We start from the raw sequence: 15,943 nt of genomic DNA, 5'->3' as shown, positions 1-15,943 counted from the left end.
GGGCCCCTGAAATAATCCATGCAGGCATCGGCAGGCCTTAGCTTCCACTGACCATATCAATGAGGCACAAACTGAAACGTGTGTGTACTTGACTTGAGTTTCTTATAGTTATACTTGTTTAAAAGTTTGAAGTTAAGGATAATTATACAATGCTCAAGCACGAATCCACCCCAAGCCGTTTAAATAGTACCTTTAACCATGCAACTGTAATTCTAGCCATGCAGTTATACTGCAGCCCCGGATGAAACCTGCATCACAGTTCAATTAGATGCAATGTATGTGCCCTTGATTCAACTCAAACACAGCACACCTCTGTTTTGTTACTAAAGTTGCATAAAGAACTGTATACTTTAATACTAAGGCGTTGCATAGATAAGTAATGGAGCAGCATCCACTGGTAACCTCTGGAATGATTACATTTGCCTTCGGCTTGTGTTTACTAATGCTGCCTGCCTGTCAATTTCACCTGGGTAACCAGGCATTGCAACATGATAATGCCATATTTAATTACCATTCCAGCAAAACAACCCACTAGCAGGCAGTGCTACTGCATTAACTGGGGCATGCCCTGTTTAATTGCGGTCAGATTTTATAAGCATATTCACTTACGAGTGCACACTGTGTTCTATGTGGAATGTGTTGGATTGTCCCCTTACTCAACTAGAAACCGCACTTGTCTTTGTCTCAGTAATAGTACTCTAATGTGGCTCCGAAGTCCTAAGCAATGGTGAGCTTTCTTTCTTTCTTTCTTTCTTTCTTTCTTTTTCTTTGTTCACCATGAAAAGTTGTCTTTATATATTAAAATAATCTCTGCGTTTTAGGTGAGAGATTAATCTAGATCAATTTTAAGGCTGCAAGGTCAATTTGCTTCCATGGTCTAGCAGCTCAACACCTTCACAAACTGTTGTCCCTGCTTAATTTTCATCACAACATTAAGGAGTCTGAATTATTCATATATGGTAACAAAGGATTTAATGCCTTGCTTATCACTCTTAAATACATGCAGGGGTTACTAATGAAATATTGCATTAAGTGTGCATATTGAACAGCATTAAAAAAAGTTTTAGATATTTCCATTGCTTTGAAAAAAAAAAATACATTTGGCAATATTCAAACATTTTAAAAAGCATAGATTTGCACTGTTTTCTTATCCTAGCTTTCATCTTGTGTACCTGCTCTGTGGATTTCATGTTGAAAGATTTCTCTTTGTCCCCGTATGCTGAATAACCTGGTTAAAAGTCGTCTGTCTGAAAAGGACTCGTCCCAGGGCCTGTGTAATATATGTTATGGGAATTTCAGCTGTGTACTGAGGCAAATGGAAGAGGGAAATCAGTCCCATGCATACGCTTCAGTGTACATCATACTGGTAATCCTTCACTGGTTTCCTAGTCTTCAGTCAGAGAAAGGTTCCTACGGGTGACCATTCAGAGAAGCCTACACCACAATCAAAACGGCTCTCACATTATTTCCACCCATCATGCTGTGCTTCTATGTAGCCTTTTCTCAGCCTAGAGTTACAAGAGACAGGGCAGGGTTTCATAAGGACCTGTTTGAACAGCTTCCTGAAAATGATAGAAGTGATTTCTCTACCTGAGGGAATTAGGGACCTAACAGTAAAAGTACAGATTTGTGAAAACCACTTAATAGAATTACTCGTAATAGAATCAAGAACATAGTATACTTATAAATGGAATCTCCTTTGCTGTGCAATCAGTTCAAAATCTAGATTTATTTAATTGAATTATTTGATCAATGCGGCTATACAAATATGATGACATACAGAGGGTTTTCACGGTACATATTCAATTTACCATCAACATGGTGTAACCGTGAGAAGACAACTTTGTGAATTATGGAACTGTGATAGGATGAGAGAGCCCTGTACTTTTATGCCTCACAAACAAGTGAAACTGCAGCTTTAGCAAAGCTTCTGTTTGTGCCTGCTGCAACACATAATCCCCCTCACCCCAGCCTGACCTGCTTAATAGAGGAAAGACTACTACCTGGGTTAGAGATTAACCTAGCCCCCAGCACACACCAACTCGGTAAAAACATTATTTTACAATCAAAATCCATGTTTCCTTTATTCATTCTGGAAAATCTAAGACGATTATTTTAGCAGGGAATAAATAATGAAATGGAGGAGTTTCATTCACGGAATGGATCCTTGGGTAACACTAATACGTTTATTAATTGTAGAAAATGTAAAACTGAGAGGAGATTATGAAATATTTTAGCAAGGAATAAATACAGTAACCCTAATCCGGCATCGCTTGGGAACGGAAAATTGTGCTGGAATATATAGTGTGCTGCTTTACAGAGGTACTGGAATACCTAAAAGAAATAAAAGTATGAATGACAAAATTAACTGAACACTTTCAAAAAGTGGTATTCATTTTACTTTCTCCATTAATATTTTACTGTACCATATCCGTGGGACATTTGCATATTTACATGCTTGATCATAAACTTAGAAAATAAAAATCACATGACTTTGTGCCAGACTGCACAGTTAGTTTTCCATTCATTTTAGGATGACAAGACTCACAAATCATGCAGGATTCTAGAATAGATAGGTTCCAGATTGGAGAGGGTATCACACCATTAATTTCAATAGGGATTATGCCGAATTATACAGAATGTGGGATGCAGGATGAGGCACATTTTACTGTGGGGAGTTTGATTCATGTAAATGGATGAGTAGCATGAATATTTTTCCAGTGCAATTTATTACTCCTTTTACCTAAACTTAGTTTGATTCTGGACTAAAAAGATTTATAAAAACTGCTGAACTACATTAAATTCTGGTTTGTAAGGCAATTTGGTGGGGCACAAGGCTTAGTACTAGAACATTTAAATAGGTGTTTCCTTAAGACACAGCTGTATTAGGACCTATTAGTGGTATGAGTATATGCTTTGTGTGTTTAGTTATTCAGTATTGATAACTATAGATCATTTAGGTGTTGGATAATCATTACTGTTTTAGTTGACAATCAGCTAGAAATTAAAAAGATTAGCTCTCTTTTTGTGGCCTTTTTAAAATAATGATGTTCACTGCTTTCCCCCCGTAATAGGGGAGACTGAACTTATCTCCCAGAACATCTTTTTGGACATATCCAGGGCATAGGTTGGAGAGATGGACTTTTTGGTAGCTGTTGTGCTCATCATTTTTAGATGACTGTCAGAAACACGTTCTGCAACAACACAATTATAGATCATATTTTAGTGCAATAAAAAAATCAACTGCACACAAAAAATGAGCGTTATTTTCGTAATAATAATCTCACGGAGTGCATATATGAAATCCACAGAGTCTGTACAGTACAGTTTATACACTGATAATGTTGAAGTGCTCTGTAGGACTGCGGTTCTACTTTTCATTTCTCATTTGGTATTGTTCTGGAAATACTGTCTTTTTCAGGCACAGATGATACCACTCATCTATATGACAACTGGAACCTGCCTGGCAAGATGGTTTCTCTGTGATCTCATCCCTTCAGTTAATGCTGGATTGTGATGCAAATAAAATACATAAATGTCATTCGGATTAAGACAGCGCATTAATCCACTGCACCACCAGCTAACCCATTAATAATGTGTTCCCTCTGCAGAAACAGCCGCACTTCAGAACACACAGCTTATTCAAGGTCTACTCTTTTGTAGGAAACATCGACACTGCAATCTGAATGCCAATTTTGTTCTCACTAAGAGCTGTGTGGAACAGATTGCTGTACCATGGGACTGATACAGGAGAACGCTTTGTACTGCACTAGAAACTGCTTCAGGCTCTTCAATGAAAAGAGATTATATATATATATATATATATATATATATATATATATATATATATATATATATATACACACACACACACAGAGTAATTGCTCTAGTTCTTGATTTGAGTTTAATATGTCTTTTGAAAATTTAATTTTCTTGTTTTGAAGTACAGAATTCATTTATATTTTTGAAAACTAATAGAAAGTTGTCAACTCCTCACTTTCATTTGCACATCTGTGCCTTTATTGCGAATGTTATGCCAGCTCACCCGACGCCTCTCTCCCTAATAACAACATGCTGTAGCACAGTAGGGTAGGCGTTAAATAAATGTACTGTAAATCATTCGACAATGGTTTCAAACCGTCTTTTTTTGTGCCCACTGTTCATTTCAATTCACTCTTGCTGTTGTACAGTTGCCGTCCCACTTTATTATTATTATTTGTTTATTTAGCAGACGCCTTTATCCAAGGCGACTTACAGAGACTAGGGTGTGTGAACTATGCATCAGCTGCAGAGTCACTTACAATTACGTCTCACCCAAAAGACGGAGCACAAGGAGGTTAAGTGACTTGCTCAGGGTCACACAATGAGTCAGTGGCTGAGGTGGGATTTGAACCAGGGACCTCCTGGTTACAAGGCCTTTTCTTTAACCACTGGACCACACAGCCTCACTTTATGGAAATACATACCGGGTATGGTTCTAGGTTACAAGCATATACAAAAAAAAAAAAAACACCACAATAAAATAAACACACAACATTACAAAATTTGAAATGAAAACAAAAAGTTACGACATTTTCCTAATAGATCTGAAGATTTTATACTGTTTATTAGGTGAAATGTAACAAAAATCAAAAGCTATCAATACCTGAATTTAGATGTAGTTCATCTTATCAAATATTGAAATCTATTATCGTTATCATCTTGATAAACACAGCCATAACACAGTTCCGAATAATGAATTTCTTACCTGTTGCGGGTGTTCTGTGTGGATTTCTGGTCATTATTTGCCATGCTATTACTAACACAAGTCTGCTCCTGAAAAGACTCCTCAATGCGTATCGCATGGTAGTGTGGTGGGGAAACAATTCAGCACTGCATTGTGCAATAGGAGAAACATTCATTTAAGTAATGAAAAGGTTTTACAGTAAACTGTTTCCCTATGATCAGCTCCATATAACAAGTCCAGCTTACTATTAACCTAATATTCGGCTTTTCAGGCAACCCACTATTTTTTAAAACATATTTTACAATATTATGTGACAAACGCTTCACTATCAGAGGAGACAGAAACCAAGTTATGATACAGTAAACTAAAATTAAAATATAGTGTTGCCTACCACAGTCTTGCTCAACTTGGAAACAGTCTAACCAACGTTTTATTAAGACCATATCAATCCATTTACTGGTTGGAATTGACAGACTTCATTCCATCATGTTTAAATTGTTTTTTTGGCAATAGGGCCGGATATGAGAGAGAGAGAGAGAGAGAGAGAGAGAGCGAGAGAGAGAGAGAGAGAGAGAGAGAGAGAGAGCGAGAGAGAGCGAGAGAGAGCGAGAGAGAGCGAGAGAGAGCGAGGTGTAAATGTACCTTGATCCTGCTTTATTTCTTTGCTGATCTCTGCAATGCCTTTAAATCTATCTGCAGTAACCTAGTCTACCACTGTAACAACTACTGCAAGCTATGCGGCCCTGGGGCATAAAAACATTACACATTCCTTTACCTCATGGCCAGCAAATACATAACGAGGTCTCTCTGAAAAATAAATTATTTACAGTGAAAGGCACACCGAGTCTCTGGAGCTGGGGATGAAATAATGAAAAAGGCAAGAAGTCTGAGCATGCATGGCCGAGATTCATTGGGAAAACATCACAAAAAAATGCAGCAGCACTTTCGGGTCTGGCTGTAATCCAAAGCTTCAGTGCTTGGAAAATATATCGCATTACCCACAGAACAAAACACAAACATATCAGCTGGCCCCTTCAGCAGGCTTGCTAAAGAGACTGCTAGCTATTACAAATCTAGCCTCCAAGACTAGCGCAGGTTTGCAATGGTTAAATGAGTCCTATTTCAAAGGGAATTGGGCAGAATGCAACAAAAGGGGGATTAATAGAATCGATTCAAATTAACGGCTAAATTACACCCGACTAAAAAGAAGATCCCGTTTTTCCCGCTCAGAAAGAGCCGTCTGTTTTGAGCAGATTACAATTAAATACAAGCCGGAACACAAAAACCAGAGCCACATGTTCTTATCTGCTTGTTTGAGTTTTCATTTGTGTAGTGTGTGGTTTCCCTAAAACAGCTCTTGCACATTTCTCTCTATTTTCTCTACTTGAAGACTGCGAGTAGGCAGGCAAGATCATTTCCTGGCATTTTGCGATGGAAAAAAAAAAGTGTTTATCTGAGCAGGATATTGGGGCCAATAACTCTGTGGTGTTTCCTAAGTAAACTGTGTGATCTTTAAATCCGTTTTAAAACTGAAATACTGAACCCCTGGCAATGCAGAGGAGCCCCCCACCCTGCTTTACACTTCTTTCTGGTAGGGTTGGAAAAACAATCGATTATCGTCATGTTATTGATCATTTGCTTAGTCTTGATTATTAATTGCACAGAAAAATGTTTTATCGTCAATAACATTTTGATGCTCGTCTACAACTAAAGGAGAAGCTGCACTGCTGTCGTTTCTGGGCTGCTGGCAGTTCCAGCTCAGGTTATCCTTGAGCAGGATTTGAACTCCTGACCGGTGCAATTGACAGAGCTCCAGTCCTGTCATGCCTGTAAATCTCCACCACAGGCAGCCTGTACACTGTGAGCGGGCGGGCGGGCGTGATGGATGAGACTGCGTCAGAGCAGATGACATGAAGACCTTTACTGTTTAACAGCATGGCGGTGGCTGCTGCTGCTGCTGCTGCTGCTGCCACCTCTTTATAAAGCAACACTCATTCTTATTCAATAAGACAACCACAGAAAGAAATTTATTTTGGGGAGGCTTAGCCTCCCCAAGCATCTTACATGCGCCACCTACAGGTCACGCTTTATATTAAGGGCCATTTTTTTGGTTTATTAACTGTTAACAAACAGCTAATAAACATGTTAATGTACATTATTTTCTGTTAACTGTTAGTTAATAATATATAATAGGCCAGCTAAAACTGCAAACACCAGAGCCGTATGGATGATCAATACCCAGTCGATCATATGTCGAGGTCTTGCCGTTGCCAGCTTTTTCTCCTGACCGGAGTCCAACAGAACATCTGTGGGACCGAATCGCCAGTGCCATCCACAGGAGACAACCGCTTCCTGTGCAACCTTCACCAGCTGGCTGCAGCTGCACAGGAAGAGTGGCGGAACATCCCACAGCATCCATAGACTGATCAGGTCTATGCGTCAACGCTGCCAGGATTGTGTTAATGCTCAGGGAGGTCATACCCGACACTAACTTTGTAATGTTTTCATTTTGACAGTGTGTCACGTTTCATACTAAAAACTAATCATGATTCTTTGATCTGTATTTTTGTTCACATTTTCTGTGATTTTGTTTGTTATCTATGTTTAAAATATTTGATTAAATCCATTAGACCCGAGTGTTGCATTTCTTTGGTGCATCAGTATACACAGAATGCTGTTACTGCCATGGCCCACAGTTTGGAAACCCCTGCTGGAACTATTTTACTATTTAACTATTTTACTCAAATCTGATGGACAGTATAAAGACACACAAAGAGCACCATTTTCACACACATTCTCTCTCATTAAGTTTTATTCAGTTGTGCTGTCCACATTACCCCGGAATCACGTTTAATGACCCCTCCTTCTTGTAAAATAAGCACAAACCAGCGAATACTTTAAGCCTTGTATTGGCAGGCTTTCCTGTGAGCCTCAATTGCGAGTTACCTGCACAACATAAATGTGTGTTTACGCACTAAAAGCTGGAGCTGCTATGGAAAAGGAGCCCACAAAAAAGAGGAAACAGAAAACACCACATACACTTCACATCACTGAAGAAATCAAGCTGGATAGCACCTGGAATTCCTGCGTTGTACATGCGGGGCAGGGATTGGAAGTAAAACATATTCAAGATCACAAGCACAACACATGTAGATTTCTTATGCTAGTCCAATGACAGTAAAACCTGAGGTTATTGATTTCCCTTTCGTAATTATGCTGGCAGGACCAACAGGCTGTGATTTATAAAACTACTTAAAATACGTTCGAAGGGCTCGCAATAAACAATAAGCTAAAGCAAGGGGTGTAGTGAGGGGGCGTGATTGATGTTCTCTCCACTCACTTAAGTGTTTCCTGGATGTAGCCAGGAGGGTCTGCAATTGCTTTATGTTTTGAATCAAGTGCTGTGAAGTAATGTATTAAAGAGGTTTTTTTTTTTTCGTGTAACTATTTCGAGTGCTCATGGCCCCCATGACATTTGCTATACAGACGAACATCCCCAACCAGAATTTTTGTTCACCCCCTTTTGTCGTATCATGGTACTTGGCCCAAGTTTGGTAGCCATTGCTCTAACTCACTTCTAGGATGCATTTATGAAAACCCACCCTATTAGAAGCACTAAATGAATCAATTTGTGGGCCACGGGGAACAGTGTGGTTTGCAGGAGTACAAAGCAGATTCCCCACGGTGCTGTACAAACAAACACAGGAGCAGCGCTGCAGAGAATCAAGCCTCCAGCAGAACTGAAAGCACGGCTCTTATATGGAACAAAAACAGGTTGACATACAGGATCTGTATGTCATTACCGGGATGAGTCACAAATACAAACTGCATACCACCATGTAGGAAAAACAAAAGGAACGTCTTACTAAAACACCAGCAGCTTTCTCTCGTTTCCTCGTTGTTTTCAATGCATTCCTAGCGCTCATAATTCAGACTGAATAAAAGATACCCATCTCCAGAGTACAAATAAGAATTCTCCTCTGATGTAATTTACATGGACAGCATATACAGTAGCTTATTGTAAAAGAAAATATCAAAGCAAATGTCCAGTCAAATTCAGGCAAATGGTTCTCTTTATTATTACAACCGATGAAAAGATCATGCAAAGTAGGTTACAGCAAGCTCAAAACTGAACCAAGCATAAGTGGTAAGGATGTGTAACCAAGTATGATCACTATTCCATGAGCGAGAGAATTGTAAAAATCATTCGGTCACATATACCCTGTCATCAGGTATATGCACCCCCCTACGGCTCTTACACAGAAGAGCACAAAGCTAACACTCACTGCCCTTTTTTACATTATTAGAAACCCACGCCGCAGGTTTAATCACAGCACAGATACCATCGGATTTCCACTGGAAAGCTCTCTGAACAAATGGGAAACACAAGCCTATCATTACATGCATTCTACCTCTGTTAAAAGCATCAATCACGCTGCAGACACAAATCAAAACTCCCAAAGCCAGATCTGAAAAAGAAATCAGGATAGGAGGACGGTGTCTAACAGACCACTCTTGTGACACCAAAGACATGAAAGCAGTTTAACAGGATGTAAGAGGAAGATTAGCGAAGACTCAGCCCGGCACTGAAGATAATTGATTTATTATGAATTAGTTCGAGGAGGAAGAATCACTCTCTCTTCTAAGCTTCACTCAGAGGAGTGACAGAACAGTTCAGCACCATTACTACACATCTCCTCAGCGGACTTTAGCTGCTGTGTTAAATAGGATTGTTTGTTTCTGTTTAATTTCCTAAACGCTTTAATTTTAAACTTAAACGTACTGGGAATCAGAAAATCCATCTTAAATAGTATTGCATTACTTTTTATAAATAACTGCAACTTGTATTTGTGTATAAGACTGTACTGTATGTGTACAGCATTTAATTGTACACGGATAAGGCAGTGAGGAAATCTTGAATATGAAACACTGTACACTTACTACAATGAATAACACTAAAGCTATATTTGCCCTGCTTATTTCTGACAACCTGGGCTAAATTCATTGACACTTGCCTGACATTTAAAAATGTAAATTCTAAACTGTTAACACCCTTAGTTTTAAATGCATCAACAGCACTGTTTAAATACTCCATAGTTTTTTTTTATTTATTTTTTTAGTGCTCACAGCAATGCAATAAAGATTAATTCACCAAACTCACCTGACCTGAACTCCACAGGTGAATCACATGAGAGGATTATGAAAGCATTTAAAAACATTCCAATTGTTTATTTATGGAATACTGCACCTCTAGTGGTGGGAAAATAAACAACATGGAGTTATATTATTCAACAATGCAATCGAACTGAACGGGAATAGTGGAATGCTAAATTAAAAGCAGGGGAGCCCAGAAAAGGGGCTTCAAACATACAAAGGGACGGCGCTGGGACTAAACAAAGAGAAACTTGTGTTAGAAAAGATGGCCCACAATTGTCCCCTTGGCTTGGTTTTTGTTGGAAAGGGTCTTTTCAGTCCGAGAGGACCGAACTCTGAGGAGGGGCTTCCTCCATTTGTGGGTGAGGATACAGAAATCTCATGCGATTGAGAAAAGGGTTCCACGGTGGGCGTCATGTGCACGTCACAGAAGAGCTGTGTTACTAACGACCCACCTGGTGAGAACTGTGGGGCTGCAGGTGGTACAATTGCATCCGATCTCTTTATTCTCCTACATAAATAAGGTTAGTAGTATCATGGGAAAGCTTATTTCAAGGGCTTTATAACAAAAAATAATTAACGTTGGTCATTCACTTAAAGGGTTGTGCAACCCCACTTGGTATGCTTGAGCCTCATGATCCATGTACCCTGTATTTGGCTGCAGCCTCATGACCCATGTACTCTGTATAGAGCTGCAGCCTCTTTGTTTAAGGGCTGTGTTTAAGGCTTTGTAAAACAGCTTGCACTGACCTGTTCTCTGAACTGCTCCTGTGACAGACAGTCTGCCATATTCACACACCCGAGAAGGCATCCTGTAGGGTAATCTTTGGGAAATTCAGGGACTGGAAAAAAGAACAAATACGGTCACATACGCACAGTAGACCCGTTATAAAAGCAAGGCAATTCGCTCTTCTCTGACAAAGATCCAACGTTAAGCAAGCACATCTTGAACAGCAACACTTTAAACGGATTAAGTATGTTTTTTAAAGGGGTTGAAATGGTGGGCCAGTACAAAACAGTCCCACAATCATACACACAAACCTTTTAAAAAATACAAATCTGCTCAATTTGTAAACTAGGGGGTTGGGATGATAATCGATCACTGTGCTGTTACACTATACTGCATCAGATCCTGTTCTGGTTTACCTCTTTTGTACATTGTCCTGTAAGAGGCTTCAACCTGGGAGATCTCCTGTGGAGTGGGCCTCTTCCCTGCGGCTGCGATCCACAGACGACCCCTGTGTGACGAGTACCAGGTCCTGCCTTCCACCCTGCCACGAATCACACAAAACATACAGGCTTATCACTTCCACAAACCTGCAGGCTTGCTTTTTATTTGCATGAAAACATGTTAGGAGAGGTTCTTCCATATATCCCCAGATTCTGATCAATACCTTAAATGAAGAATGTTCCATCACAGCTAGAAGCGCTAGATAGACATACAGTGTGACACACAAAGAGGGTCACATAGAAATAATCAGTGAGTGAGGAGATAAACACTGAGGAACAAAACGAATGCTACCCATTTAGAACCACTGTGTGTCCTCTCTTTACACTAATTGTGTGGGTGTTCCACATTTCAACAGCCAGTAGCAGTGACATCACAATAGTAATAGTGATATAAAGGCACCTCTATCTACCACATCTCCAGAGGTTCTTAATACTAGTATGCAATGGTTTTACAATCAATTCCCATTAAAGACGAATTTCAAGAGACCAGAAAAAAACAGCAGTAGAAATAAAAGAAGAAAATGATGTCTGTCTCTAAGTACAACAGCTGAAAACAGTCCTTCCTCTTATCCAAGTGCATTAGTATTGATTTGTTCCTGCTGAGGCTCCAAATATAATTCCATCTAATTGGTAAAAGTAAAAGGAAAGTGAATCTTCAAGCGTGTTTTACTTTAAGTTTCTATTATGTTAAGACATGGACCTTGTTAAAAACTTGTATTGAGGGAATTTGAGTTATCCGAGTTCAATGAAAACTAGACTGTATTCAATGTGAAAGGAAAAGAAATTGCACTCTTACATGAGGAATAGCGTACACCTAAATGTGCGTAATACATCTGTATTTCAAATTCACTTCTAAAAATGTTGCGAAGACCTTGATAGATCTGCCAAAGTTGTGTGCGCTGAAACAGAGTAACAGCAGCGGTGCGTGCTGTCAGAGAGGGCAGGAGCAGTGAAGAGGACGGGACTCTACCTCTTGATTCCCTTGATAAGCAGGGAAGCCCAGGGCTGGTGCATGCTGAGACACCAGCCGTCGTCAGCGATCTCCTGCAGCTCCTTGTCCTGGATCCTCAGCCGGGTGCGCTCAGCGCTGGGGTCACTCTGAGAGCCCTTCATCTGAGAGCTCTGTGGCTTCCTGAGGGGCGTGGGGTTGTTCAGGTCCACCCACTGCAGAACAAAGCAAAGCACGGGTCACTGAACACACAATCAGAGTGTTAAGTTCAGAAAGAGGACCTTAGAATAACTAATGAAATACATATAAATAGTCAGATGTTATGTGCAATGCTATGGGACAGACATACATGATGTAAAAACGTATAGTGAGGTTATAATTTTTCCATGAACACAGGTTTCTGTTCATCTGTTAAGCATCTGCCTTTATACTGTGCACTGCAGATACCTACCACTGGTGCAGCCTGAATAATATTGGGGTTAACCAGCTCTCGCAGGTGCTGTCGAGGGCCGCGGTCAGCTGGCTTGGAGCTCTGTCCCAGGGACCCAGTGTTCAGAGCATGGACCGTGTCATCAAACCTAGAAAGAGGTTTCAAACATTGTGATGCATTCCACCATGCATGACCGAGCAGCTCTGATTCACACCTATACAGAAAATACATTACAGATATACAGGGCGATTCATAAAAAATGCACTACAGTTAACCGTTTCACAAAGTTCCATGAAAACTGTATCCAACTGGATTTCATTTATCAAAACGGGTTTAATACAAACCATCTCAATTGTGCTCAAAATATTAATGTTTTGCAGGTACAGTATGTGCTGCCTGCACCTCCATCCCTCTAGGTGGCGCTGCTCACTTGCTGTAGTACTCGGTCATCTTCTCCCCCTCCTCTAGGATCTGCTGCCCAGCGAAGTCGAAAGTGATCTTCCTGCCCTGGCGGGAGGCATGGCGCAGCTCCCGGAGCTCCTCCCCTCGCTTCCTCAGAGCCTCGCGCTCCGCCTGCGACAGCCACTGATTGGAGTCCGTGGAGAAGTAATCCGATTCGTCATCGATCACCTTGGTGCGACGCACGCTGAGGGAGGAGGAGGGATTACTACACACTTCCTAGGAAGTTTTGGTACGGGCTTGGGCAAAGGTTTTGATCACTATTGATATAAATAAGAACTGAAATGTCCTGAAACCAAACAGCACTACTAGTGTTGCATACAAAAAAAAAATCTTACTGCTTATTAGCATTAGTAACCTTATAATTGGTACCCCTTTTCACTGTGATTACAAGTCCCTTCTAGATAACAATATAAAAATGGCCTTATTAATAACATGAGTAATGGAATACAGTAGTGATGGTGAAGTCAGTTTACGTTTTTGTTGAAGCTTTTTAGCTCTCTTCTCAGCACCACTAAGTGACTAATCTTTACACTGAATGTACAGGATGCAATCACACTTAAAATAAAATAAAAAACTTCTGCAGACACGGTGACTATACTGTATTCCTTCAAATTTAAGACGCACTTTTTAAACCAACTTTTTCTTCTCATAAACATACAGGCAACAATTTTCAAAGAAGCTGAAGTCTGGGAAATATGTCAAGTAATACAGAAGACTCCTCCAACTCAGAGGATGATGACTAGGAGAGATTTGTTGTTGTTACAGGCATGCTAATTTACCAATATACAATATGCTTTAACAATATGCCTAATAGACAAGTTTGTAGCATTGCATTGCAAAAAATTGAGTATTCCTTTGTATAAATGTCTCATATGCGTAACTGAGGTTGTATCTTTGTAAATGCATCTTTATTCAAGGTTTTATTTTTTCCTCAAATTGAGGGTGGGAAATTTGGGCTGCGTCTTAAATTCGAAGGAATCCGGTACTTCCATTCCCTTTCTGTGGCCAGTCGATGTATAATGCCACTGACTCATTGTGTGACCCTGAGCAAGTCACTTAACCTCCTTGTGCTCCGTCTTTCGGGTGAGACGTAGTTGTAAGTGACTCTGCAGCTGATGCATAGTTCACACACCCTAGTCTCTGTAAGTCGCCTTGGATAAAGGCGCCTGCTAAATAAACAAATAATAATAATAATAATAATAATAATAATAATAATAATAATAATAATAATAATAATAATGAACAGGAAAATCTTCCTATAATGACTATAGAGGTAGAAACAACTGTGAATATTAGCATACATTATTAGGATTTTTCCCTCTGCTACCAACCTGTTCTTGTCAAACTCTAGAAGCTTGTCCTTGTGCTGGAGGGCCTTCTCCAGTCCTGCCTGCATGCGAGCCTCCTCGTGGGGCAGGACATCCTTCTCAGAACCCTCACAGCCCCGCTCCACTCCTGACACACAACAAGGGCCACACATGTAAGGAAAACTACAATTCTAAAGGATGCTATACAGTTTTAATAACTAGAAGAGTCTGGTGAATATAGTGTTGTGCCAACAAGGGGTCAGCCAATTCATTTTGATCTTAATTACAACATATAATATTGCAAATACTGTTTTTTAAAGCTACAGGGCTCACGATTGACCTACCTGCCATGAGTTTCTTCCGAAGCTTCTGGCTTTTGTTGGAGTCCCGCTGCAGAATCTCCTGTTCTTCTTTAGTGCAAACCTTACAGTTCAAACATGAGAAAGTTTTCAATTAAAATGAAGCTTTTTATTTTTTTTAATGTGTTCTTTGCAGGGATAACATATTGGGGAAGCACTGCTCTCAAGAGACGGCTTCTCATTAAAATCATTTTCATGTATTTGAACAGATGGATTTCTAAAAGAAAAATCAAACTGATAATGTAACAGAAAAAAAACAAACAACTAATGTACACATAGGAGCTCTTAAAATAACCGCACAAGGTAATTATTCGAAAATGTGTAACATCATTTTGTATGTTTTCTAAATACAGCCTTTAGGAAGGAAGTATGTGTAAGTGAGCAGGATAAGCCACAGCCAGATTTTACTGGATCATTTTACAGCACCGGGAAATCACCTTGGACACCTATCTGTGGTAATCCTGGGATGTCTTTTCCCCATTGAGGTACAGATTAAACATGTGAATCCCCTATGTAAAATGGGCAATAAATGTTCCAACCCCACAGCACCACATTCCAGCAAGGGAATGACTTTTTTGTATAACGCTATCTAGCATGCTAGGAAGCATGACAATTCATTGAACACCTCCTGCCTAGAGCCACTAGACTCACCAGGCTGCCACAGAAAAGGCAGGGTCCCGAGCCCTCCTGCTCACAGACGATGCGGCCGCATGTCAGGCAGTTGTTGATGAGCTTGTGTTTCTGTGCCAGGCACTCGCAGGGGTGGCGCCCTGGAAGAAGAATCGCCAGCTTGTCCTGGCCTTCCTTCGCATACAGACTCACAAACTTCTTCTTCTTAAAGGAGGAGGAGGAGGAGGGGCTGCTTTCCTGTGCCTGAAATCAAATCATTCCAGGATTTGCACTTGTAGGATTACAATGTGTTGTTACATTGAAGTGGATTGAAACGTTCTGCTTTTCTACTGGTCTGAGACTGAGACACTGAATGTTTATTAATGTGTACCTTGGCCAGATCTATGGGTGTCTTCACCTCATCTGGTCCAGGCGCTTGTTCTGTGTAGATCATGGTCTCCTGTTTGTTCCTCCCTTTCCGCTTGGATTTCTTCAGTGCATCGCAGCCCCTCATCGTCTCTGAAACCTCTGCTTAAAAGAAACAGCTTGCTTTAGATAAGGTAACATAATTTTTCCCCAGATCAAACCAAGCAGAAATATTACTGGGTAAAAAAAAATATATATTTACTGATTTGTTAATGCTATTCTTATAGAATACTGCCCAGATGCTAGAATTGATCTTGGTAAATAGTTTGTGCTCCTTCTACTTAAGAATTA

At 40.1% G+C, this 15,943-nt stretch overlaps 1 protein-coding gene across 1 annotated transcript in view; it reads right to left on the bottom strand.

Annotated features, from left to right (window-relative positions):
• The window catches only part of LOC117963055 (activating signal cointegrator 1-like), a 46,541-nt gene that overhangs the window by 28,301 nt on the left and 2,297 nt on the right, over window positions 1-15,943 (bottom strand). Inside the window, exons 3-11 of the mRNA XM_034901509.2 lie at window positions 15,618-15,754; window positions 15,269-15,490; window positions 14,603-14,681; window positions 14,283-14,406; window positions 12,920-13,135; window positions 12,511-12,637; window positions 12,081-12,274; window positions 11,027-11,151; window positions 10,631-10,722 (exon numbers count right to left, since the gene is read on the bottom strand). Of these exons, the coding sequence (XP_034757400.2) occupies window positions 10,631-10,722; window positions 11,027-11,151; window positions 12,081-12,274; window positions 12,511-12,637; window positions 12,920-13,135; window positions 14,283-14,406; window positions 14,603-14,681; window positions 15,269-15,490; window positions 15,618-15,754 (1,316 nt within the window). The remainder of the gene's footprint in view (window positions 1-10,630; window positions 10,723-11,026; window positions 11,152-12,080; window positions 12,275-12,510; window positions 12,638-12,919; window positions 13,136-14,282; window positions 14,407-14,602; window positions 14,682-15,268; window positions 15,491-15,617; window positions 15,755-15,943) is intronic.

The sequence above is a fragment of the Acipenser ruthenus genome, chromosome 21 (assembly GCF_902713425.1).
Source record: "Acipenser ruthenus chromosome 21, fAciRut3.2 maternal haplotype, whole genome shotgun sequence".
Classification (NCBI taxonomy): Eukaryota; Metazoa; Chordata; class Actinopteri; order Acipenseriformes; family Acipenseridae; genus Acipenser; species Acipenser ruthenus.
Note: the sequence above shows the minus strand (reverse complement) of the source record. Positions and strands in the feature narration are given on the sequence as shown.